This window comes from Gopherus flavomarginatus, chromosome 11 (genome assembly GCF_025201925.1).
Source record: "Gopherus flavomarginatus isolate rGopFla2 chromosome 11, rGopFla2.mat.asm, whole genome shotgun sequence".
NCBI classification, from domain to species: Eukaryota; Metazoa; Chordata; order Testudines; family Testudinidae; genus Gopherus; species Gopherus flavomarginatus.
Window position 1 is genome coordinate 22535609 of NC_066627.1, and position 27829 is coordinate 22563437.

Here is a 27829-nt window from a genome sequence, read left to right on the forward strand (position 1 = left end):
ATCGTTTCCTCCTTCTCACCCCCCTTCCTCGTCCCTCTTCAGGGACCCCTCTCACAAGCAATTCCTTCGACAGGAGGTACAGACGCTCCTCAACAAAGGAGCTATAGAGGCGGTTCCGGAAAACGAGAAAGGCAAGGGGTTTTATTCCCGCTACTTTCTGATCCCCAAGGCCAAGGGAGGCCTCAGGCCTATCCTCGACCTGCGAGAGCTCAACAAATACCTGGTGAAGTTGAAGTTCCGCATGGTATCCCTGGGGACCATTATCCCATCCCTGGATCCGGGAGACTGGTACGCCGCCCTCGACATGCAGGACGCTTATTTTCACATCGCCATTTGGCCACACCACAGACGTTTCCTTCGTTTCGTGGTGGGCCCCCTTCACTACCAATTTGCAGTCCTCCCATTTGGCCTTTCTACGGCCCCGAGGGTATTTACAAAATGCATGGCAGTCGTTGTGGCTCATCTTCGGCGCAGTCATATCCACGTGTTCCCTTACCTAGACGATTGGTTAATTCGGGGCACGTCGGAACTACAAGTTTGCAGCCACGTCTGCGTGATCACCGGCCTGTTTGCTACCTTGGGCCTCATGATCAACATGGACAAGTCCACCCTGATCCCCACGCAGAGGGTGGAGTTCATCGGGGCCGTCCTGGACGCCACCGTGGCCAGGGCTCTTCTGCCGTTACCGAGGTTCCAGGCATTGTCGGCGATCGTTCAGCGATTGCGGGCAGCCCCCTTGACATCAGTACGGACATGTCTAACCCTGTTAGGCCACATGGCAGCATGCACATTTGTGACCGGTTACGCTCGGCTCCGCATGAGGCCCCTCCAGTTGTGGCTCATCGAACATTACCGGCCGGCAAGGCAGCCGCTAGACATGCTGATCACAATCCCCCAGGGGGTGTTAGATTCTCTCGGCTGGTGGCTAGACCAGTCCGTAGTGTGTGCGGGGCTCCCTTTCCACCCTCCTCAGCCCTCGGTGTCCCTGACAACGGATGCCTCAGATCTCGGCTGGGGGGCCCACCTGGGAACCCTGAGAACGCAGGGCCTGTGGTCCCCGCAGGAGGTGAGGATGCACATCAACATGCGGGAGTTGAGAGCGGTCCGCCTTGCTTGTCAAACGTTCTGTCACCAGCTTCGAGGTCGTTGTATCGCGGTGTTTACCGACAACACGACGACCATGTACTATATCAACAAGCAGGGCGGCACCAGATCCTCTCCCCTATGTCACGAGGCGATGCGACTCTGGGACTTTTGTGTAGCCCACTCCATTCACCTCACGGCTTCCTTCCTCCCCGGAGTACGGAACACGCTGGCGGATCGCCTGAGCAGATCCTTCCTATCACACGAGTGGTCCCTTCACCCGGACGTCGCCCTCTCGATCTTCCAGAGGTGGGGTTATCCCCGTGTGGACCTCTTCGCATCCGGGGGGAACAAGAAGTGCCAGGCGTTCTGCTCCTTTCAGGGCAGGGAGCCCGGGTCTATAGCGGATGCCTTCCTTATTCCGTGGACGACCCACTTGTACTACGCGTTTCCCCCGTTCCCACTGGTCCACAGGGTCCTTCTGAAGGTGCGCAGGGACAGGGCTCGCGTGATCATGGTAGCCCCGGCGTGGCCCAGGCAACATTGGTACCCCATGCTGCTGGACCTGGCCGTAGCCGACCCAGTTCCCCTGCCCCTTCACCCGGACCTGATTACCCAGGAACACGGGACTCTCTGTCACCCGGACCTGCAGTCGCTGCACCTAGCGGCGTGGTTCCTGCGTGGCTGACCGGTTCTGAACTGCGCTGCTCCACCCCGGTACGGGAGGTACTTTTGGGCAGCAGGAAGCCTTCCACTAGAGCGACATACTCGGCCAAGTGGAAGCGTTTCTCCTGTTGGTGTGTGGAGAAAGGTCTCCGCCCTATGGAAGTTTCGGTGGCCAATATCTTAGACTATGTTTGGTCCCTCAAACAACAGGGTCTGGCGATATCGTCGTTGCGGGTCCACCTGGCAGCTATCTCCACCTTTCACCCCGGTGGGGATGGCCGCTTCGTTTTTTCTCACCTGACGGTGTCTAGATTCCTGAAAGGGCTGGAACGTTTATACCCTAACGTCCGACTCCCTGCTCCAACCTGGGATCTGAACCTAGTGTTGTCTCGGCTCATGGGGCCCCCCTTTGAGCCGTTAGCTACTTGCTCCCTGCTTTACCTCTCTTGGAAGACGGCCTTTTTAGTAGCTATCACCTCAGCTAGGCGGGTGTCGGAACTCCGGGCTCTTGTGGTAGACCCCCCGTATACAGTCTTCCACAAAGATAAGGTGCAGCTGAGGCCACGCCCTGCCTTTCTCCCCAAGGTAGTCTCGACCTTCCACATCAACCAAGAGATATTCCTCCCGGTTTTTTTCCCCGAAACCTCACTCTTCAGGCAGGGAGCAGCAGCTCCACTCGCTTGTTGTCCGTAGGGCTCTCGCGTTCTATGTGGAGAGGACCAAACCGTTCCGCAAATCCCCCCCAACTTTTCGTGGCAGTAGCGGACCGCATGAAGGGGCTTCCTATCTCCTCGCAGAGGTTATCCTCATGGGTAACGTCCTGTATCAGGACCTGCTATGACTTGGCCCACGTTCCTACGGGCCGTGTGACTGCGCATTCTACCAGGGCGCAGGCGTCGTCGCTGGCTTTCCTCGCCCGTGTGCCCATCCAGGAAATCTGTCGGGCAGCGACCTGGTCATCGGTCCACACCTTTGCTTCCCACTACGCCCTGGTCCAGCAGTCAAGAGAGGACGCGGCCTTCGGATCTGCAGTGCTCCATGCCGCGACTTCTCACTCCGACCCCACCGCCTAGGTATGGCTTGGGATTCACCTAACTGGAATGGATGTGAGCAATCACTCGAAGAAGAAAAGACGGTTACTCACCTTTGTAACTGTTGTTCTTCGAGATGTGTTGCTCACATCCATTCCACACCCGCCCTCCTTCCCCACTGTCGGAGTAGCCGGCAAGAAGGAACTGAGGAGCGGGTGGGCCGGCAGGGGTATATATCGAGCGCCATGGCGGCGCCACTCCAGGGGCCGACCTGCCGGCCCACTGGAGTTGCTAGGGTAAAAAGTTTCCGACGAACGTGCACGTGCAGCGCGCACACCTAACTGGAATGGATGTGAGCAACACATCTCGAAGAACAACAGTTACAAAGGTGAGTAACCGTCTTTTTCTATATATCTTCAGGTATTACAAACGACACTGGAGGGATCACCTTGATTCCCATTTCAGTGAATTTATCTCAGCAGTCTAAAGTAGAGAGTCATGGACAAGTACCTCTCACTGCTCAAGCTTTAATTGGTGCATCTCCAAACCATTCCCGTATGAATCAAGCGCAGGAAGCACATCCGTCAGCAGGAAGCAAACCAAAGAAAACTGGCTCCCTGGCACTGTTTTACAGAAAGGTAAATATCTTGGCCAAGAGTTGCATTGTATTAAATATCTTTTTCTATTTTAGAGAGACAAGGTGAATGAGGTAATCTTTTATTGACCAAGTACTCTGTTTTGTTAATGCTTGCTTATATTTAAACTTGTCTGTCTCTCGGCAAACTGTTCCACTATACTCCAGTGTTGTTCAGCTACTTTTCCTTTGGCACTAATAAAGGCACCTGTGCTGGAAAATGCTTTTAACTCCTATTACTGAAAAATTGCTTTTCAGATCCACTAATTAGGGTGAGATGGGTTGTTCTCTGATCTCCTTGGTTGACAGGCTAGCCACAATAGCTAGCCACAAATTGTTGGTGCTTTTTGGTTCCTTATTCCTGGTCTAGTTGCCTCCCCAGCTCTGCTGAGGGTGCAGATAGCTGTACTAGCGCCAACTCCTTAGTGCTTTGCCAGAAATTCTCAGAGAGGGGAGATAATGCACGTAGACCCCGTAGGCTGGAGTAAGGCCTCAAATAAGGCCTGGTCTACGCTGGGAGGGGTGTCAGTCTAAGTTACGCAACTTCAGCTATGTGAACAATGTAGTTCAAGTTGACGTACTTAGCTCTACTTACTGTGGTGTCTTCACTGCGGTAAGTTGACAGCTGGAGTACCAGAGTCGACGGGAGAGTACTCGGCGATCGCTTTATTGCGCATAGACTACATGGGATAAATCGACCCCCTCTGGATCGATCGCTGTCTTGAGGATGTTTTCTCTGCTAAATCTCTCTGAGCTTTTTCTCTTCTAATGGGTTTTGAACTAGGACTTGGGGAAACTTTCATCATCTCTCTCTCAGATGTGTGGCTTGGACATGCTGAAGGGAAGACTGTCCTCCTGTAACTGATCAGTGTTCGGACACACACTTTTATTTCAGCTTCTCCTGTCTCTGAAAATTCTGTTCTGTCATCTCTTCTGTTGGAAGTAACATCTGTTTCCTGGACTCACCAGCGCATCCAGAATTGGCTGCTTATGTGGGGCTTCACAAAGCTGTGCTGGATAATTAAGCCCTCTGGGACAGTATTCAGGAAGAGGAATAACATGCTTGCTTACCAGAGGAAGGAAAGAATTTGAGGGATGAATAAGCATGAACAACTTATAGGAGTTTTGCTGCCTTCCTCTTGCATTTCTATTTTAAAGAGAGACAAGGTGAGGGGAGACTTCTATATACATAAACATGAGCAAACCCACTGAGTATACCTGATTAGATCTGTCTTAATCTGCCTTCCAAAAACTTAAATCATAGTACCTGCACTATTTGTATGCTTCCCTGTTGGAGTTTTCCAGCTTCTTTATTTAATTGTATTCCTGGTGACCATATGTCATAACCTTAGTCCCAGATTTGGACCTTAGCGTCCAAAATATGGGGGTTAGCATGAAAACCTCCAAGCTTAGTTACCAGCTTGGACCTGGTACTTGCTGCCACCACCCAAAAAATTAGAGTGTTTTGGGGCACTCTGGTCCCCCTGAAAAACCTTCCCTGGGGACCCCAAGACCCAAATCCCTTGAGTCTCACAACAAAGGGAAATAATCCTTTTTCCCTTCCCCCCTCTCTGTTCCCAGTCCTGGAAACAAAAGTACTTTCCTATTCCCCCAGAGGGAATGCAAAATCAGGCTAGCAATCCGACACACAGATTTCCCCTTGATTTCTTCCTCCCACCAATTCCCTGGTGAGTACAGACTTAATTTCCCTGAAGTAAAGAAAAACTCCAACAGGTCTTAAAAGAAAGCTTTATATAAAAAAAGAAAGAAAAAAAAATACATACAAATGGTCTCTCTGTATTAAGATGATACAATACAGGGTCAATTGCTTAAAAGAATATTGAATAAACAGCCTTATTCAAAAAGAATACAAATCAAAGCACTCCAGCACTTATATTCATGCAAATACCAAAGAAAAGAAACCATATAACTTACTATCTGATCTCTTTGTCCTTACACTTAGAAACAGAAGACTAGAAGGTAGAAACTGCTTCTCCAAAGCTCAGAGAAAGCAGGCAGACAGACAAAAGACTCAGACACACAATTCCCTCCACCCAGAGTTGAAAAAATCCGGTTTCCTGATTGGTCCTCTGGTCAGGTGCTTCAGGTGAAAGAGACATTAACCCTTAGCTATCTGTTTATGACACCATAGTTTTCAGCCAGCAACAGTAGCAGTGAGAAATTCATTCCTTGGAGTACTTTGTTACAGAGAGAGAAAATAAAATGTATTCTTAAAGATTCTGATTTCTCTTAGGATCTGACAGGCAGAATGGAGTTTCGTTCTCTGCTTTCAATCAAACAGCTGCTATCTCTGCCTTGTGTCTGAAGAGGGCTGAGAATTAAGTTGGTCCAAAGTAATGTCCGACCAATGTGCAAGCTTCATTTTCAATCATACGGTGGTTTTATGCATCTTTATCTGCTTTCACTGTGTGCTTGGAAAATTATATAATAAGCAAAACTACTCTTCCCTGTTGCTAGGACAGCTAAAATCCAAGCTTCTGATGAAACCCCATCTTTAAGGGAGTTTTGACCATTTGGTTACAGGTTATACAAATTCAAACTCTTGTGCACAAAAGGGTATTCTTCTCTTCTGCCTGTCTTGTGGAACTTTTAGTCTACTCTTTTTCCTTCCAAACATAAATGTCTTTGTGTTCTTAGTTCTCATAGTGGGGGAAAGAACATCTAAAGTTAATGAAAGAATGTTAATCATGCTGCATTTGTCAAGGTCATCTCAGGTTTTCATCTGAATTAGGTGTTTTTAAAAAGAAACCTGATAAATACTGTGTAGGTTAATCCAAGACTCTTCTTGGGTGTAAATACAGTATATGACCTCTTCAAAACTTCCTGCTCATCTGGAGGGGTCCCAAGGTATGTGGTCAGGTAGGTAGAGTAGTTCAGGTACAATGCTTGTTAAATTATACTGGCCAGCTGGATCAAACTTTGTATTTCTGAAGCCTGTACGGCAGAGATGAAAACTCAGTGTTTGAGTACATTCTTCCATGGAGAACCCTTTGTAGGATGGCAACTTTGGTATTTAGCACTTTTTATTAGAGTAGCTTTTAGTTGATGGATTCTCATTTTTAGCCACTCTTGAATTTGGTGCTCTGTATGAGGGGATTGCTGTATAGATCCTGTCAATTCTGAACTTATGAATTTGAACATGCAGAAAGTAGAGTTTTACCTGTAGATATTTGAGTTTCAATTACAGGAATGGAAGTTTTCTATTCTAATTTCTGGTTGCTAAGAGACAAGAAAACTAGCGGAGTGGGAGCTAGACATCTCTTCTGTGTCATGAAGGCAAATTGCTTCTGGTTAAGCAAATGGTATTTTAAGTAGGATTCTGATTTGTTGTTTTCCTTGCTTTAACATTTTGAATGTGTTTGGTGCTGTGGAGGATTTGTCTGGAACTAGAAAACAAAGAGCTGGAATTGGGATCCAAAAGGTGTTAAACTGACAGGTAGCAGCACTTATCTAGCTATACAGTCATGGAGTTGGAGTACATACTGTCCATCCATCTCAAATTGTTGTTTCTGAGATGAACATGTACAGGTTAAAAAAAAAAAATTGCTTTCTGGAATTCTTCCCTTTAATTGCTGACATTTTTTGTTTTAAGACTCACAATTGTGATAAAACTAGATTTCAAGATTCAGTTGGCTTCACTCTCTGTTGTGCTGTTTCCCCTTCCAGGTGTATCATTTGGCAAGTGTGCGCTTGCGTGATTTGTGCTTAAAACTGGATGTTTCCATTGAGTTGCGCAGGAAGATATGGACATGTTTTGAGTTCACGTTAGTTCATTGCACTGATCTAATGAAAAACAGACATTTGGATCAGCTCCTCCTTTGTGCCTTTTACATTATGGCAAAGGTAATGTATAGGTTTTAGGAAGTATTGTATCTTAAGCTATTTCCATCAACTAATAAAATAAACTGAAAATCTACTATCCAGTTGCTTTACTCTTGATATCTTACTGGGGAGGGGAGGTGCTTCCAAGAAGTTGATGAAGCCCTGAAGTCATCTTTTCCTTTCCTTTATGTTTCCTCCCTCAAGGTCCTATATCAACAATCCTTTTGACTCAGGACTGGATGGCACTCCTTTTTTTGAGCCCATTCACACTGTTCCATTATCAGCTAGGAAGGATATAGTTATATTCTGTCTCCAGAAGGGATTGCCTCACACTGCTTATCTCTGGTGCTCTGTCTGCACCCCTGCTGGTCTATGAAGTGAGAGACTATGACTAGAAATAGTCTAGTGCAGGCGTCAGCAACCTTTCAGAAGCGGTGTGCCGAGTCTTCATTTATTCCCTCTAATTTAAGGTTTTGCGTGCCAGTAATACATTTTGACGTTTTTAGAAGGTCTCTTTCTGTAAGTGTATAATATATAACTAAACTAAATAAATAAGGTTTTTTAAATGTTTAGCTTCATTTAAAATTAAATTAAAATGCAGAGCCTCCCCCGGACTGGTGGCCAGGACCCGGGCAATGTGAGTACCACTGAAAATCAGCTTGCATGCTGCCTTTGGCACGTGTGCCGTAGGTTGCCTACCCCTGGTCTAGTACATCTATGTAGTTATTCAGAGCACTAACAAACAGGCTGCTGGGCTTGCACCTCTATGGAATAATTTACTTTATATAGCCACACTTCACTTTTTTTCAGAAAAATAAGTCTTCTAGCAGTTGCGTAAACAGGATATTAAGGTTGAGGAACCTAGCTAAGAATCTATCTTAGCAATAAAATGTTTTGCTAAGAAATAAAAAGGGATGTGCAAGCTTTTCACATTATGTTTTGAGGTGCTATAAACAGCCCAACTTATCACACAAATGGGAGTTTTGTAATCTTACTTCTGACTGATGCAAACTCAAGTGAAAAAAATAAAACAGAACTCCAACTAGGCAAGGTGCCAATGTAATTATTTGTGTTACTGTAGCACCTGGGAGCCGTAGTCGCAGACCAGGACTCTAGTGTGGTGAATGGGATGAGAATATTAAATTGACTTGCCCAGTGAGTCTTAATAGGAAAGACAAATTGAGAAGAGGTATTACCTGTGGAATGTAGCTGCCATGGAATGCAATTACTTGCTTTTACTTTTAGTAATTGTAAGCAATCCTTAAATCTTAGATTAGTTTGGACACTGCTGCAAGGTTTGCAGAAAAATACCACCATTGAATGATCTCTGTGTTCCCTTGTCTTACTAAGTGAGTAAGTGCCAGCTGTATGATTCATAGAATATTAGGGTTGGAAGGGACCTCAGGAGGTCATCTAGTCCAACCCCCTGCTCAAAGCAGGACCAATCCCCAGATTTTTACCCCAGTTCCCCAGATGCCCCTCTCAAGGATTGAACTCACAACCCTGGGTTTAGCAGGCCAATGCTCAAACCACTGAGCTATCCCTCCCCAAAAAAACAAATAATTGGAGATATACCAATCTTCTAGAACTGAAAGAGACCTTGAAAGGTCATTGAGTCCAGCCCCCCTGCCTTCACTAGCAGGACCAAGTACTGATTTATATCCCAGATCCCTAAGTGGCCCCCTTAGGGACTGGGCTCACAACCTTGGGTTTAGCAGGCCAATGCTCAAACCACTGAGCTATCCCTCCTGCCTTTCTCTGAAGTGTTGCTTCCAGAGTAATGAGACCTGACAGCCCAACTGTAGCAAGTGGATCTTGATACATTTTTCTTGTAGTTCCACTGCAAAAGTGTTGATCATTTGCTATTAAAATTGATGATACATGTTGTTTACCTTGAAACAGAGCTGAACATGTGTCCCTGTAACCTTGCATCTCGTTCCAGAAAATAAGGACGATACCAGTAACAAAGGATAAGAAATCCAATTTTCAAATATCACTAAAATTTTTATTTAATAATTGTTCTCTTTTCCAATTCAGGAGTAGCTGCTGAAGGGAAAGGGGAAGAAGTAATTTTTAAGCTTTAGCTTCTGTGAGCAGTAATTTTAGAAGTGCAGATGAACAGCAGGAATTGTTAACTAAAAACTATTCTCCTCATGTTGTCATATTCAGATGTCAGAAGTACATTTTTTAATGTGCAAGTTCAAGCTATATGTAATGCACATGAAAAATGTATAGTATGGATTTGAAATCAAATGTACAAAGCATATCCTTGAAATACACATCACAGCAAAACCACACAAATTGAGCTATATAAGAATAAAGCATGTTGGAATCAAACATGTTCATCTTTTTCTCCCCTGCTGAAATAAGGCTAACTTCTTGTAGGATCTGCTTTCCCATCCACCCCTATTTAGAAGTCATATTGTGTGTGGGCTGGAAAGTGAAGGCTGCCTTCTATTCCCACAACTGTGAAGCCCTACATAACCCCAAAGTCTTTCAACATACTGAGAGCTGTTGAATATGAATGTGCTTTTCTCTGTCATGGAAAGGAAAAGTGGATCGGGCTGTTCATTAAACTACAGATCACCTTTTTGTAGGCCAGAAAAAATACATGAGTTATTCCTACTTTGATGTATCATTTACTTTTCTTAGCTTTGTTACTTTTTTCAGACTAAATGAGATCAAGAAAACTCTGGAAAATTTCCCTTTTAAACAAGCATTAGTACTTATGTGCTGTAATACAGCAATCGTAAAAAGCGACAGAGTCTCCTGTGGCTCCTTATGGACTAACAGATGTTTTGAAGCATAAGCTTTCGTGGGTGAATACCCACTTCGTATTCACCCACTAAAGCTTATGCTCCAATATGTCTGTTAGTCTATAGTGTGCCACAGGACACTCTGTCACTTTTTACAGATCCAGACTAACACGGCTACCCATCTGATACATAACAATCATAGATGTGTTTTGTCTCAAATAGTTCTTCTTGGGTTTTTTCGTTTCCAGGTGACCAAAGAGGAAAGAACTTTTCAGGACATAATGAAAAGTTACAGAAACCAGCCACAAGCAAACAGCAATGTGAGTAAATAACACTGTCTTACCTATAGATAAATGTTTGATACAAGCTCTCTTTTAAGTAGGCTCATACTAATATTGGAGAATGAATGTTATATGCATTTAACCCAAGAACTGTGATTTAATCTAAGTTTGAGTTTCTTGTGTTACTTGACCAACTGCATTTTTCCCCACGTACTGCAGGTTTACAGGAGTGTTTTGTTGAAAAATAGTCCCAAAGAGGTCACATCAGAAAATACAAATTTAACCCAAGATGTGGAGATGACAGGTGGTGGTAAGTTCATAAAGTTAGCCTGCTGTTTTAAAATAATATTCAAATAGATTTAAAAGAACTAATGTGCATAGTATAAAAGACATTAGAATAGCAAAGAGGAAACATTTAATTTTATCATAAACTGATTGATTAAAAAGCAACAGTATTGAAATAAGGAGACAGACACTGATAGTCCGATGCTATGTAAGCTAGGACATGGGAAATGCATTTCACAATCGGAACAAATAGGATAGAACTTCACATCTGCTTTAAGAATCCCTATTTTTAAATTAGTTTGGTTGAACAGTAATTTTTCTTTAAATGAGCAGCTGATGATGATTCTATATAATTGCAGCTCTCTTGAGACAACACTTAATAAATTGAAAGAGAGTGAGTGATTGTATATTCTAAAGACTGATTAGAAACATCTTTTTAAAATGTCAGAAGGTAGATTGGTTTGATTCAATTCTTCTGGGCAGCTCAATGAGGAGCTCTTGCATTGAAACACTTATTGCCTTTACGTAGATAGGAGTCTTGCCTTTAGTATGTCTGTTTTGATTTTTGCAAAGAGTGGGTAAATGTCTAATTATTTTTCCTAAAGCATTTTTCTTTCCCCAAGATCCAAGATAGATTTTTTGAAATGGTGGTATGTAAATTTGTTTCTGCTGCTACACAGTTGATCAAAATAAGGCATTAACCATTAGAAATCATAAAGTGATCAACAGCAGTCTAATTTATCCAGAAAAGTTATGCTTAGTTGGTCTATACCCCATATAATCATCTTGGGGTCTCTGTTATCTTGTCAGTGAGAGATGTTGAACCACAGACCTCAGAGGATTGTGTCTCTCTCAACATCAGCTCAGCAAGCTAGAGTGACCTCATAGAAGTCTGGATAGCAGCAGCATACTACAGCTGTTGACCAGAAATTTCAAAGAGATCAGTGTCTTGACATTAGCTCAGCAAGTTAGAGATGCTGAGTCAGTGACCTTGGTTCTCTTGCCCCTATGGTGGATTGATTTAAATCAGTAAGCAGCAAATCTTGATTTAAATAATCGATTTGAGTCTTTTGTATTTGTATTTTATAATTACTTTCCTAAAGAAAGATTGATTCCCATTAAAACATGTTGATTTGCAACTAAATATAGCCTTTACTCTATATTTGATGGTACTTTTTACTCACCAGGAGGATACGCTATATTTATACACACTTACTTAAGCAGTTATTTAGCTTAATATACATTTATTTAGATTCTTAAGTTTTACTTTTTTATTGTTAAAAAATGGTGAATGATGCATTTCTTTATTAGATTAGATGTTTTTCACTTGTCGTGTGTCAAGTTGCATTTGGATGGAAACTGGAATTCAATTAAAGTGCACAAAACTACCATTTTAAAAATATTTTCTTAATAAATCTAACCTACCTTTAAAGTATTGGGACACATAAGAAGAAAAATATTTATCAAAACATGTTTTGTATTTCAAGCTAACTGGTTTTATTAAACAGAGGAAGTATTATCTATAGTTAGAATTGAACTAATTGCTTCTATTTACTATGTCCTTCAAGATCTTAGAATTAGTAGATCTCATTCTCTTACACCTCATTTGTATTTATAGATTGGAAGAGGAAAACAAGCTCTTTCCTTTTTTTAACTCCCAATCAGTTTCTGAACTCTGAATGAACTAATCATGGAACTGGATTAGTTTGAATAAACAGACATTAAGAAAATTTCTCAGCACCTACAGAAGGAGGCTACTGATGTGCAAAGCTAGTTTAACACTTCAGCATGCTCTGGTTCCAGGAGCTTAGCCGGTGACTTTATCAGATATGGGTGTTTGGCTTTCTTTAAAACCTTGGCAGCAAACTTTCTGCTTGAATATTATTATTTGAATTATTTTAACAGATTGTAAGAAATTTGAGCTTTAATATAGGTTATCATAGTTTCAAATTTGATTTAAAATACATTTTTCTTTTAAAAAATCTATTTGAAATGTTTATAAAATTGATTTAATAGTCTTTTTTTTAATGTTCTTTTTTAAATACTGATTTTTTTTTATCCACCCAGTCTTCCTCCAATATCAGACCAGCAAACTTAAATTGTTAACAGTAAATTCCAATGCCCTTTTTCTGACATCAGCCAACCAAGAGGTGCTAAGCCAGGAGAGTTGTTTGCTCTTTTAGCCAGTTTTCAAACCATGTGACAGTATTTCTGTCCAAGTGCACATGAACTAATTTTTCACTTAAATCACCACTTCAGTGCCTTTTATCTAATATCCGCATTAGTTAACTCTTAACCCTCTGTTGATGGGAAGAGAAGTCATGACTTCCCAAGTGTCACAAAGCAGGTTAGTGGTAGAGTGGGGAATGGAGCTTGTTTGTCCTAACTCCAGTTTTCATACTCCTGTTCCGGCATAAAGTGTCTTAGTATCAGACCCTAGGTTTGTGCTTTATTAAGATGCTTGGCTTGCATCCAGTTACTTCCATGAAAAGAGTTTTTGTTAGCGAACAATTTAGAGATTAAAATGACTTCTTTTAGAAGACTGTATTCAGCTGTGATCCAAGTTAATTTTGGAGTTAGCAAGTGATAGAACAGTTGCGGTAACCAGGCTTGCTGTGTAACTACCACAGTTTCCACTGACTGTCACATTCTGTACATAATGTACAATATTCCAGAATCATTTTTTTTTTTTTTAACAGTGGAGGCGTGAGTCAAGTTTTGGGCCTTACTCTGCCAATTAATCCAGTATAAGTGTGCCTTTTAACTAAAGGTTGGCAGTTAAATAAGGCTTCACAAATTGTATAGTCTGTCATGGGTTTTCATAAAACATGGTGTGTGCTACAGTAGTTAAAGCAGATCTTTATCACAACCTTGCGATTCTGACCACCATAAAAAGAGTGGTGTTGGTCAATGGTAGCTTTTATTATTGCTGTCTCTGGACTGAAACCTCAGCAATATAAATGTGTATCTAAGCAAGCCGGTCTTTCCCCTGTCATTCAGAAGAATTGTAACTCTTTATAAAAAGAAGAAATAACATGTTTGTGGGAAAGGCAGTGTGGTCACATCTTATATTTTAAGGTTCCATTTATAAATAGTTGATAAGGATTTGATAAATGGTGCCTGGTTGGGTCATGCATGCTCTGTCGCTGTCGTGCACTGTCCCTCAATTCCTTCTCTACCACCTTTTGGTTTGAGTCGGAGCAATCATCAGCATCCTCACTTACCTTTAGATAAGATTAGCCTTTAGATAAGAGAGTTTATAGTTGGTAGTACAGGGGAGTCACATCTTACACAGGGGTTAGGTTCTAAAGTCAGCATGTAAGGCGAAAATCGCATACAGTCAAATGCTCATTGAGTGGGATGGTGGATGGAATCGCCCACACTACAGGTACAGTATTTAAATTATTTTTCTTTGTTTTTTGTTTTGCCAAGTGTGTATAGTTAAAATCGCATAAGTTAAATGTGCCTATGATGCGACTTCACTGTATAGTCAGTAGGTAGTTTGCCCTTAATACTTACTTTATTTATTTTATTTAAAATATATATATATTTTTTGCTTTTCTACCCTTATTCCCCTCTGTAGGCAAATAAGTTTTGGCTCCCATAGAGTTACTGCTCCCTTCTTGTTTGAGATAGACTCTCTCTGACATGCCCGGATCACTGGGCTTCAAATACTGCCTGACTTACAAACTGTCAATCCCTGTTTCTGATGGAGCCACATAGTGTGTCTGCTGTCTCAGCAAGACACACGTTCCTCAAAAGTGTCCACTTCTCAGTTCCCTCTAAGCCACACAACCAGGCGGCTGCCCAGCAAGTGATCAAGTACTGCACACTTCAGGTTTCCCACTACTGTGCTGCTTCTGCCATCTGCCTTGGAGCTGCTCCCAGGAGCCTTCTGCTTGCTATTCAGAGCAGTGGGAAGAAGGGCGCTGATGTCAGGATGTTCCCCCTCCCCCTGCCCCTGTATCTTATCTCTGTGGGGCCGGGGGGGCGTGATAGGGCTCAGGAGTGGGATAGGGGGAGTTTGCTGGTGGCTGCTGCTGCTGTGTCTGCTTTGAGTGCTGATCTACTTAAAAGGGCAACCTACAGCAGCAAATCATAGGGCTAAAAAGAAACAGTAGCGCTCAGGATTTTAGTGAGGCTCCACCTTTTGGGCTGCATTTTGCCATCAACTGAAATTCTGCACTTCAGTTAAAACAATCCCTGAGTTTCTATCTTTTTCCATTGTGAATATAGAGTCATAACACTGTAAATTGATATGTAAACACCACAATGACAGTAACCTCCACAAAGCTGTCTCTGGTGGAGAGAGAGGGCTAGATCTTCTGTAGAATAAGAGGGGGGGAAAAAGAAGGGTGGTGGGGGGCCTTTCAGTGAGGAATGTGGTCTGGGAGCAATAGCCTGACTTCTCTGTCAGCACGCAGCAGGGTAGCTCAAAGATATCTCATCATGGAATAGGGATTATAAATTCTAATTCTATAGTATGAGACAATATATTCATGTAATGTTTAAGAAAAATTTTGTAAATGAGTTCCAATAGTTCATGGATTAGGGACCCAATCTAAAAGGGTTCCAGGGGCTTCTGTAGAGATTATTTAGATTAATCTTTCTGTCTACCCAATGGAAATCAATGCTCAGTCTAGAAGATACCATCAGAGATGCTTAATTTTGCAGTTCTCAAACTGTGGATTTGTCTCCAGAGATAACATGCTTGTTAACAGCAAAAATGGTGGGTGATGTTTTGTTTTTAATATTTCATTTAACTATTTTAGTTCAAAACAATTTTAACAAAAACAAATCTGATTTTAAAAAACTTTAATGTTTAAATTCAAAAATTCATATGCTTGTTTTGTTAAAATATTATATGTTGGCTGTTGCAGAAAAAAATCCAGAATACATAACATTTGTTTTAGTTAAATAGAACAATTTAAATGTCTGTCTGGTGATCTCGTCCTAATATAGCATAGCAAGAAAATCCTCCAAATATTAATGATTAACCTGTTGAATTGGAGATAGTTCATCTCCCAATGACTTCATAAATATATGCTTCAATTACCTTTGGGTAAATGAAATATAATCAAACAATCATTCATTTGCTGATATAGCTGTAAAACTAATCTGAAAAGTTTTAAAAATAAATAACTTTAAAAATATATATAGTGTGTACCTTCTAAAAATGAAAGCTAATCTATCTCTGAGTTGTGAGGAATATGTATTAAGGTTATAACAACGAACAAGAATGCACTTTTATGTTGAAATCCATTATTATATTGAGTCTTCCTGATTAATGATTTAAATCAAATTGATTTAAATCAAATCCACCCTGGCACGCGCAGCTCCATGTCAGAGCTGTCAGCCAGGACTCCATACTTGGACCTACAGATACTTAAAGTTTTAGTCCCCTGACTATAACTCAGAATGGGAGGAAGCTGCTCCACTTCTCTCAGAATTCAAGGGGATGCTTATATACACACTTCTTCCTCAATATCATCTTCCTGTGCATGTGTATACACACTGGGGCTTTAAGGAAAAGCACCATATAGCATTAGAGTTAGCAATATTGATTACCTGAAGGATGCCCCAGGGCAGCTGCCGTCCACTGAGAGTCCTGCCAAGCTATGAATGTACTTAAAGGGGGGGCAATGCATGTCTCTTGTATTTCGCACTCACCTCCCAACACATACTACTTGTTGTTACTTGATACTTCCTGCAGTGCACATATATTCTCTGTAATTGTATTCTTTCAACGTGGTGGTGTTTGAGTTTTTTGACTGGTCTATGCATTTCATAATTTTTCTTTCTCTTAACACTTAAATTTAATACTTTGAGTAGTGGAGTTCTTAAATGCCTAACCTGTCCTGGCTGAAGTAATTATCCTTATGGTAACTTTTTAAAAATATCTATTATATCTAAGTTTTTTGTTTCTACTGGTCATGCACATCTGCACATTACCTTGATAATTTGGTGCACGTAACAAAATTTCTTCCGCAAATGGATGGAAAAAATTAGAGGGAACATTGGTCCACATTGCCATAACCTCATGGCCAGAGCAAGAAAAGCTAGGGATCTCCAACTTAAACTCCTTATGATGGAGAAATCCCTCAGACCATGAGTCCAGGACATCCCATGATCAACATTCACCACTGGCAGCCTCTGACAGAGGTCCTGCCCCTGCAGCACCTTTGAAAGTACCTTTATCCAAAAAGGCTACCAAAAAACAGTCCCAGACTTCACTGCACCAGAAACCAGCCAAGAAAAAGTGATCCCTGATTGCAAAGTTGATCTCAGTACCAAGCACGTTGGATTGCGAGACATTAGCACCTTTTGGTACCAAGAGTTCCCAGAGAGCGAAAGACCCTATGCGCGCAAGCTTGAAGAGAGGCTCACAGAACAAAGTGAAACCCTCCATCTCAGTACCCATGGAGCCGAAAAGACGAGTAGGACAGTGGCGCCACTTGTGGTACTTACGCAGCACAGCACAACTGTCACTCCTGTACCACCAGCAACGCTCACGATGCTCACGGTTCCACACCAGTTCTTGAGACATGAAGACCTATTGGTCTCCACAACACTGGAATAGCCGCTCCTTAGTACTGATGGCACTCCATTTTGATCCATACCAAGCCGCTTGACTACTCCAGCAAGGTCAGCTCCTCCTCCGCCTAGTGACAATGAAGACAAGGATGAAGGAGTGAGATATACACCTCATCACTCCTTACCCAAACCCAGACCATCCCACCTCCCAGAGTACCACTCATCTGCAGAAGCATGTGTCTAGTATGGACACCATCCTCCATACCATTCTCACCAAACTGGCCCTACTGGGATCCATGGGCAATGTACAGGGCTCAACATTGCAGGTCCTTTAGCCCACCAAGATTGAAAGCTCCACAGTCTCCATCACCACTTCTCTCAGCACCTGAGGAAACAGGATATATCTGACCAGGAAGCCTTGCCACCTGAGAACCTCTCATCTTTGTCACCAGATGAAACTATAAACCCCTCATCCCCCACCACAGGGGATGACTTCAAGGCATTTCAGGAACTCTTCAAAAGGGTGGCAGAGTCCTTGGACATTTCTCTAGAACAGGTACCTGAATCGCAGCATAAAATACTAGACATACTTCAGTCATATCCCTCAGCGAAGATATCATTACCAATCAACGATGCCATTATGGAACCTGCCAAAACCATCTGAGAAAGATCGGCAGCAACACCCCCATCATGCAAAAGATCATACACAGAATACTATGTGCTACCTAAAGGAGCTGAGTTCTTATTTACACCCCCTACATCAGCCTTCACCACTAGTGAGTATGTAGATGAGAGGGGAAAGCAACACCACTCTACAACAGCCTCGTTTGACAGAGATTGGAAAAGGTTAGACCTCTTTGGCCACAAGGCTTATTCATCTGCAACACTTTAGTTCTGCATAGCTAATTATGAGGCTCTACTGTCACACACCCCATCTTTTTGAAAATGTCAGAATTTATTGATGGTTTACCTGGAGATTTAAGAAAAAACAATTTAAAGCTAATATCGCCGAAAGCCATCTCATCGCCAGCACAGCCCTGCAGGCCTCACTTGAGTCCGCAGACATAGCCGCACAATCCATTGTAACATCTATAATCATGTGCCGTTCATTATGGCTTCATCTCTCTAGGTTCCTCAGGGAGGTCCAGTCAACGGTCGAGGACCTGCCCTCGAAAGTTCCAAAATTATTTGCAGCCAAAATGGATGAGTCCCTCCATACCCTCAAGAGCAACATTAAAATCCCTGGACATCTATACACTTGCAAATAAAAAGAAACAGGGCAGATATACCCAGAGATTCTGATCGCTACCATATGTACAATCACACAGGCAGTATGACCAACACTGCAAGCAAAGGCAAACCAGACATCAACAAAATCAAAACCAACCTTCGACGTCCCAACATCCACCACAGGCAGCAATTTTGAAGGTGTGGTCAAGTGCATGAAACAACTGCACATTCCAACGCTGGAAACAGAGATTATTTCCCAACCATTCAGAAATTACTTGTCACCATTTCACCGAGTCTGGCTCAATATCACTACAGACAGGTGAGTTTTGGAAATTATCCAAACTGGTTACTGCATCCCCTTTATCTCCATCTCACCTACTCACCCTCCCTCTCTGTCCCTCTGCAGGGACCTCTCTCACAAGTCACTGTGCAAAAGGACGTAAACCATCTCCTTCATCTAGGCGCTGCGGAACCTGTACCAACGCAGCACAGAGGGAAAGGTTTCTATTCAAAACGTTTTCTCACATAGAAAAAGACAGGCAGATGGAGACTCATCTTGGATCTAAGGAAACTCAACAAATTTGTAAAAACCAACATTTCAAAGTGGTGACACTAACAAACCATAATTCCAGCGTTAGAAAAGGGAGAAAGATCCTCGACCTGCAGGACGTGTATTTCCACATTACCATTCATCTATCACAGAGAAGATTCCTGAGGTTCACCCTCGGGAAACAACACTTCTAATACAAAGTACTACCCTTTGACTGGTTGACCACCCCAGCGGTTTTCTCCAGAGTTTTAGTGGTGGTGACGGCACATGTCTGCAGACACAGTCTTGATATTTCCATATTTGGATGATTGCTTCATAAGGGCACCAACATAACAAGAAGCAATGAGTGCCACGCAGAGTACAATAACCCTTTTTCATGAGGTTAGGGTTACAAATAATGCACAAAAGCCCACATTGATTCATGTCCAGAAATTGGAATTCATAAGCGCTTGTTTAGACTGTTCAACAACAACACTACCTCATCAACACTTCATCACACTTGTCAATTTAATTTTGATGGTAATAGACAGCCCACAAACCTCTGCCAGAAAGTGTGTACAACTACTGGGACATGTGCCAGCAATGACACTTGTTGACAGTCACACCAGACTTCACGTGAGATGCCTGCTGGCCTGCTTCAAACAGTGTACATGCCACACAGGCACAGCCTAAGCAGATGTCTTACAATGCCACACAGAGTAAAAGACTCCCTAAAATGGTGGAGACAACCCAAGAACGTCTGAACAGGAGTCACATTTCTACAGAAGACTGCAACAATGACATTCGCTACAAATGCCTCCCTAATAGGTTGGGGAGTGCATCTACTCAACAACACAATCTAAGGCCAATGGTCCCCATTGGAGTCCAGCATGCACATAAACTTGCTGGAGATAAGGGCAGTCCATAACACATGCAACCACTTTCTACCTATAATCATAAACACAGCCTCAGGATCCTCACAGACAATACAGTGTGCATGTTTTGCATAAACTGCCAAGGGGGAGCACAGTCACGCTCCCTGTGGACAGAGGCAATGCAACTCTGGAATTGGTGCATCAGCAACAATATCACCCTATCTTCCGAGATGTCAAAACACAACAGCAGATGTGCTAAGCACAGAGTTGTCTCAGTCATGAATGAGAGATGGATCCCAGAATTTTACATATGATATTCAAACTATGGAGATTCCCTACCATAGATCTCTTTGCAACAGCACAGAACACCAAGTGCCTGCAATATTGCTCCAAAGCAGAACTGGGACACTATTCCTTAGGCAATGCTCTCCTCATCAAATGGGATGCGTTGTTAATGTATGCATTCTCCCTGATCCCACTCCTAAACTGGCTCAGACCCAAGATCGAGGAACAAATCCAAAGTCCTTCTAATAGCACCTACATGGCCCAGACAAACATGATTTCCGTACCTGTTAAAAATAGCCGTATGCTCACCTCAAACCCTTCCTCGAATACCTCACTTCTTCTCACAAGATGCGGGGCATGTCCACCATCCCAACCTCGCAATACTCCACCTCAAGGCCTGGCTTTTCTCCATGTCAGGGAGTTGAGACACCCTGTTCGGTGGAAGTAAAAAAACATACTAATGAACAGCTATGGAATGAGCACAAGGAAGACGCATATATGCATAAGTGGAAACGCTTCAGCAATTGGTGCCAAGATAAACAGATCTTATCACATCCTCCCCTTTACCAAGGGTACTGGATTACATATAAAAATGGGCTGTCCACAATTTCCATCAAGGTACACTTGGTGGTGATCACAGCTTTCCATGAAAAGGTGGATGGAATCACCATATTCGCCCACCCAACAACTAAAGGTTTCCTCAAGGGCATTGAGAACACTTACCCAGAAATAAGGAACCCACCTTCTATGTGGTAGCTCAACCTCATCTTACGCAAACTTATGGGAAAACCATTTGAGCTCCTTGCCACCTCACTACTCCATCTATCAAAGAAGGTGGCTTTCCTCATCGCCATCACATCGGCCGGATGGATGAAGGAACTAGGTGCCCTAATCTCTCTCACACACACACTCTCACACACACACACACACACACACACACCTTTCTTTAAAGACAAAGTTACCTTAAGACCACACCCCAAATTCCTACCCCAAGGTTGCCTCCCCCCTTCATCTGAATTCAATCATTTACTTACCTATGTTTTTTTCAAAACCACATGCAGAAGAAAGAGAGGCATCATGCCACACACTGGACATTAGAAGAGCAGCAGCTTTCTACATTGATAGAGCAAAAACATTTAGAAAGTCTACCAAAACTATTTGTGTCTCTAATACAATGTTCAATGGGAAAAACCATCTCAAAGCATAGACTATCCAAGTGGATATCAGGATGCATCCACATGTTATAAAAAAAAAAAAAAACTTCCTTTACAAGCCCCAATGGACATCCACATACACTATACCAGAGCATTTTCAGCATCCGTAGCTTTTCTCAACAATGTCCCCATTATCAACATTTGCAGAGCAGTAATGTGGGCATCGGACCACTGTGGCATTATACTCCATTTTCTTCATAGAGAGATGGTTATGATATGATTATGGCATAACTAAGATGTGTTTTAAGGTTATGATTTACTAAATATTATCCTATTTGTATGCATGTATCATTTTTGTATCTGAAGTAAAGAATATTGTCTATGCAGCTATTACAAATATGTTTACACCTGGGGAATGTCCACTGGGCAGAATGCAATCCTTCTAGGTGTCTTGCTGGGAAGGGCCACTAGGGAGCACAGGAGGTCTTAGAAGATGCTAATCACTCACAGAGAAGCCTTCCTGGGGACGTTACAAACAGCTTCTGAGTTATGGCTGTAAGGTCATGTGACCAAGTCACCTGGTGTTGGACTCATGATAAATACTACTATTTTTCCACTGACTGGAGGTGGAGATCGGTGGGAAACAAAGGATTCCCACCATATGCAAAAACTATTTAAGGTAGGAGAGTGACATCATTGTGGGTCGTTCTTCACTAACTCCCGTCTAAGAAAGAAGGCTGCTGGAAACACCTGAGAAGCAAAGAGACTAAGCTGTGGGCGGGGGAGGGCTGAGCCCAGGCTAGAGGATGTCTGGCCTGTAAAAGGAATATCTGGAGTTTTAAGCTGCAAGCATGGGCAGCTTGCCTTCAAGAATCTCTGCAATCTGCCTAGAACAACATTTTAGGGTGAGAATTTTCTGTTTATAAGCTTAGATTGAGTGTTGGTTTTGTTTGCCAGGTAATCTGCTTTGATCTGTTTTCTAGCCCTTATAATCACTTAATCTTGTGTAGTTAATAAACTTACTTCTGTTTTATCTAAAACTAGTGTGTGTAAAAATCTTTACTTGGGGCAGAAAGTTGCATATATTCCTCTCCACGTTGAGGGAGGTGGCAAATTTCATGAGCTTACACTGTACAGTGCAAGACAGTATAATTTTGGGTTTATCCCTTAGAGAGGGGATGTGCACTTGAGTACTGGGCAATTTCTTAACTGAGCCTTCACAGGCAGAATTAATTTCAGTGTCTGTGTGTTTCTGCAGCTGGGTGTGTCCCTACTTCTGTGCTGGTGAAAGTGTGAGACGGGGAGCGTGTCTGCAGCTTGTCACAGCATTACAGGGTGACAGGAAGCCCAGGCTGGTGGGTCAGGCAGGATCAGTGGTACCCCAGTCCCAGGTGGCACCCTGGAGGGGGGGAACCTGTCACACCCACACATTCACAAAATACTATGCTATAGAGCAACAGTCAGCATCGGACGCTGGCTTTGGACTTGTGTTATCCACCATCAATAACACAACTCCGAAGCCCCTCTCTTCCACTGAGGGGCACTGCGCAACAGTCACCTACAGTGGAGCACCCTCAGGGACACTCCTTGAAGAAGCGGTTACTCAGTGCAGTAACTGAAGTTCTTTGAGATGGTTGTCCCTGTGTGTGCTCCACTACCCTTACTCCATCCCTCTGAGTTTCACATAGATTCTCTGCAGTAGAGAAGGAACCAAGGGCTGGTTGGTTGTGCAGTGCTATTTAACCGCCTGGAGCGGCACGCAACAGCGCATGCATGACCCAGCCAGGCACTGCTACCAATTACAGGCTAGGTAGGGCGCATAGACACCTAAAGTGGAGCATCCACAAGGATAACCATCTCAAAGAACCTCCGTTACTGCACCAGGTGAGTAACCTTCTCTTAATCATTTTAACAACTCTTTTTATAAGTGGAATCTTTATATAGAGTGTGAGTGATAGTGTATTAGTTTGTATCTTAAAAATCTAATTTAGATTGCTGACATTAAGAGTTTTTAATCCTTTTTTTTTTTCCTACTGTGATAGACACTCCTGGGAAGGTGTGTCTTTCACTTGTAAGATCAACACCAGAGAACTCAAACGAATCAGGAAAGGAGGAGAGAGGAGATCTGATAAAATTTTACAATGCAGTCTATGTAGGAAGAGTAAAATCATTTGCACTCAAGTACGATGTCACAAACCAGGATCATGTAGTAAGTAAAATTCTAATTTTGAATATGTCTAATAGTGTGCATGGATGCTTAGTGGTAGTTTTATTGCCCTTTGAACATAAAATGTCAGCTTTTAAAAACTCAGACTGTTGCTATCATTGCCCTGTAGATCATAAACTTTGTAGGCTTGTATATGTCTCACCTCTAAACCCATCCTCTGACACTCAACATGAAATGGATCCACCTCATCATCTGATTGTGTGTTTTATTTATGCAACCATGTAGAAACAAAATCATAGTTCTGGGCTATAACATACTACATCAGCAAGATTGCATGTCTGCCCTGATAACAGGCTATCCATTGAAATGGATCAGAAACTGATGAGTGGGTGCCATATTAATATGGGAAACTGAATGACATTTAAGTGCCCCTCTGTTCATGTAAGTGAAACAGTTGAAAAATAAAAGTTTCTTTTGTGATTGCCAGGCTGAATACTGAATTGGAATATTAGAATGTAATTGTAACCTGGAACAGAAGGCCCAAAAGAACACACACATAAGAATGGATGTGCATTTCATTTATTTATTAAGTTAATTCTTCAATGTCCTTCTGGTAAATTCCTACAGACAAACTGTGTGTGTACCATTTTTTCTTTAAGATGGAAGCGCCTCCACTTTCCCCGTTCCCCTACATTAAACAACAGCCAGTGTCTCCTCGGCGAATATCCCAGCAACACTCTGTTTATGTTTCACCACACAAGAATGGTGCCTGCCTGACACCTCAGACTGCTCTACTATACAAGTTTAATGGGAGCCCTTCTAAGGTAAGACATTCACATAAGACCTTTAGTGATTGCAAAGCTTAAAGATTTCTCCCTCTTCCAAATTTCTGACTGGCTTTGGGGTTTTTCATAAGAGTGCTGTGAAGACTTTCTTCAAACTGGTCTTGCAGTTCCTGAAGTAAAGGATAAAACACTTGTAGCACCTTCCATCTGAGAAGCACTATCTGTCCAGAGTAGGAATACTTTTTTCAGACCATGTTGAAAACTCAGAGTCTTATTGAGTAATTATAGTGGCTTGAATACTTGTTTTTAATTTTAAATCTCCTCTTATTGACAGAGTTTGAAGGACATCAACAATATGATAAAACAAGGTGAACACAGGAGTAAGAAGCGAGCAATTACAATTGACAGTGACAGTGAGTCTCCAGCAAAACGACTCTGCCAGGAAAATGATGATGTCTTACTAAAACGTCTTCAGGATGTTGTCAGTGAAAGAGCTAATCACTAACATCTACAAGGGACTGAAGCTTCCAGTGTTCATCACGCCTGGGAAACAATTTTTCCAGTTTTCCAGCTGTGGTGTGTGCAGACAGTTTACTAATTAATGTGTAAAATTGTACTGTCACCTGACTTCAGTAGGAATGCAAAAAGGAAGTGTAAAGGACTGAACTATGGGGAATTAGAGGCTATGATCACATTAACATTATTGCTGTCAGACGTGCTATGAATCTATCTGCTGATTAGCATGTTGAAATGGTTCTTTGAGCCATGTCAGATATTCACCTCTAATCTAGTTTAGCGGTTCTGCTCTGAGTATGAGGGCCAGCTCCTAGTTTCAGTGATTCTGTTTTTGAAATTGAATTGACTGGATGTAGGAAAGCAGCAGGGGCTATCACTATACTCAGTGTTTGGGGAAACACCTCAAGTGCCTTTTTGTTTTTACATGAAGATTATAGAATCTTATGCATTACTTTTAATGTGGACAGATCAGGAGACAACTTGTTCGTTTTACTACATTAAGGGTTAGATAAACCCATCTGTTCTTCGTTCTGCATTCTATATTACGTGAAAAAAGTTACCTTTTATCAAAGACTTGATAATGTGATTTGAACAGGGTTAATTTTGGCTTTTATAGCTGAGTATAACTGGTAAAATGCTATTCTCCACCTACTTTGAGGATGTCAGCTAAAGTGAATGTTGTGACATGGATTAAATGTTTCTTACGGTTTGGGAGAGAAATCAGCAAGTACAACTGCAGAAGCCTAAATTGAAGCACACTTATTCTAGAGACGTGCGGAGATGTTTCTGGGAGCCTTTTCTGAATTCAGCTTCCCCCACAGCAGTGAATGCTGCCACTGGAGACAGATCTGAATCACTCCTTCCTTCTGCACATCTTCTCTGCAGCACTAAATATTCATAGATACTGTATCTTAACTGAAAAAGGCTAGCGTGAATCAATAATGGTTAAACAGTTCTGGGCTTTGGCCATCAGTTACTACTGTAGCAAATATATGATGATTCATTTAATGAACTTAAAATTTCTTTTCTTTAGGATTTTTATATTTTTTTTCTGACAAGGGTACTCTCCTATGTTGTGTAGTATCTACACAGAATGTAAGCCCAAACAGATGAGGCATGTTTGTACTTTTTTTTTTTTTAGCTATTACAGACATGTAGCTTTAGCTTTGTTCCAATGGCAATATGTAAAATTCCAGCAAACTCCTACATTTTAAATGTTAGAATTTTGAAAGGATTGTTTTATCAAGATGAGGAAAACTTAATGTTTATATAATACTGTTTATAAGCAATAGTCTAATTTTAACAGTTGTGATTTTTTTTAAAGCTTAGAGCCATAAGGTAATTCTTTGTTGTACTTTTCTGTTCAAAGTTGCTATAAGCATCTTATACTTACAAACTTGAACTGTCTTTTTAATGGACAACTCTTTTCTAGAGCTCTGACTATTTTACTTAGCTTTTATTAGCTTGATGATTGAGTGCTCCAAGATTTGATACATCATAATTTTCAGTGGAAGGAACTGGAAATCTGGTAGATGAACTTGATGAAATTGATTATAAAGGAGAGCGCTTTGGTTTACACATTCATCTTGGTAATCAGCAATGAAAGGAAAGGTCACAAGTCCCCTAAGGTTTTGATAACTAACTTTTTGAAGGTTGCCATTGTTTTGACTGCTCTGAAAAATGTGTTTTTTGCCTTTTGAAAGTTTTGAGAATGAAGACTGCAGTGTTTATAAAGTGGTGTAACAAAAGATATACTAATCTTACAGTTAACTCCTTTTAAGTATGTGATGTTAATGGTTGGGAGAAAAAAACAACATAATACCAACTTCCAGTTTTGAGTTACTGACAAGATGCATTTGTGCATGGGTAATCATGGCCTGAGACAGCCCTGGAAAACCTAGCTTGTTGTGGAAAGAGATCTTGAATTAGACTTCACATAAACGGAGCCAATTGTGCTTGACTCACTGCATGGGGGGTTATATTCCTCAAGAAAACTAGGCTAGGGTGGACTGTCGGACAGTAAAGAACACTCAGCAGTATTGGATGATAGAACAATTTAGTCACTTGGTTTTACTTTCTCATCATGTGTAAACCTACTTTATTTCTTAAGAGGTATGCCCTGCAGACTCTCTCAGTTTCTCTAATCTTGAATTAAAATAATGGTGCTGAAATTTGTTAGTTATGATTAGGTTTAGTGTATTTTGTTAAAACTAAAAGTATTACAATTGGATTTTAATTCCTTTTCATAATAAATTTGACCCAGAATAGATGCTAATGTTGATAGTGCAGAGTAAATTTTGGACTTGAACAGTTTGTCAAGCTGTTAGGTCTTAAAGTTTTGTTATGGTTTAAAAGTGCCTTCATTTGTAAATATGTATTTTACAATAAAAAGTTCTTTAAAACTGTGTGATGACTGACATTGTTTGTCTGTAGTAACTTATGCCTGCTTTTCACAGTCTAAGTATATCTGTGACACAAATAGGTAAATGTTCATATTCCTCTGTATTCAGTTATCTCCTCGGATTTTCTTTTCATATTTTTCCAGATTGCTTGTACTTCAGTCAATAAATGTACCATCTCAAAGAGCAAATATAATGCTCCTGCCTGAGTGGCAGAGAGGAACTAAATTTAAGACAATAGTAAAAAGGTGAAATGCTAGAATTTTTTAAAAATTCCTATACTACTTCTTCGAGTGCTTGCTCATATCCATTCCAATTAGGTGTGCGTGCGCTGTGTGCACGTTCGTCGGAGACTTTTTACCCTAGCAACACTCGGGCCGGGAGGTCGCCCCCTGGAGTGGCGCCGGTATGGCGCCTGATATATACCCCTGCCGGCCCATCCGCTCCTCAGTTCCTTCTTACCACCCGTGTCGGTTGTTGGAACAGTGGAGCACGGTTTAGCTGTTCTCCACCTCCCTAGCGATTCACTCTCTTGTATAGTATTGTGTATATAGTTCTTTTACTGTAGTTCTAGTTAGTATTTAAAGTTAGTTTTTATAGTTGTGTAATTAGTTAAAGAGGATCAGGAGCTCTCCCCTTCTCCTCCCCCGGTACCGGGGCCCATGCTCGGTTCACCGGGTTTCAAGCCTTGTGCAGCCTGTCATCGGCCAGTGCCCACAGGAGATCCGCATGACTCCTGTCTGAAGTGCCTAGGCGAATCCCACCTTGCAGACAAG

The 27829-nt window shown here is 42.0% G+C and overlaps 1 protein-coding gene across 8 annotated transcripts in view; it reads left to right on the forward strand.

Moving 5' to 3' along the window:
- RBL1 (RB transcriptional corepressor like 1) overlaps positions 1-27059 on the forward strand; it is a 104782-nt gene extending 77723 nt beyond the window's left edge. For 5 of the 8 annotated variants that reach the window (XM_050918596.1, XM_050918598.1, XM_050918599.1 and 2 more), the window contains 7 exons: positions 3201-3418; positions 7102-7278; positions 10262-10333; positions 10514-10604; positions 23229-23395; positions 24013-24177; positions 24473-27059. In XM_050918596.1, coding sequence (XP_050774553.1) covers positions 3201-3418; positions 7102-7278; positions 10262-10333; positions 10514-10604; positions 23229-23395; positions 24013-24177; positions 24473-24643 — 1061 coding nt within the window. In that variant the 3' untranslated portion in view covers positions 24644-27059. Of the gene's footprint in view, positions 1-3200; positions 3419-7101; positions 7279-10261; positions 10334-10513; positions 10605-12197; positions 13968-15217; positions 15733-23228; positions 23396-24012; positions 24178-24472 lie in introns of those variants that run through there. The other 3 variants (XR_007768569.1, XM_050918597.1, XR_007768570.1) reach the window with 3 other exon arrangements.
- The last annotated feature ends 770 nt before the right edge of the window (positions 27060-27829 follow it).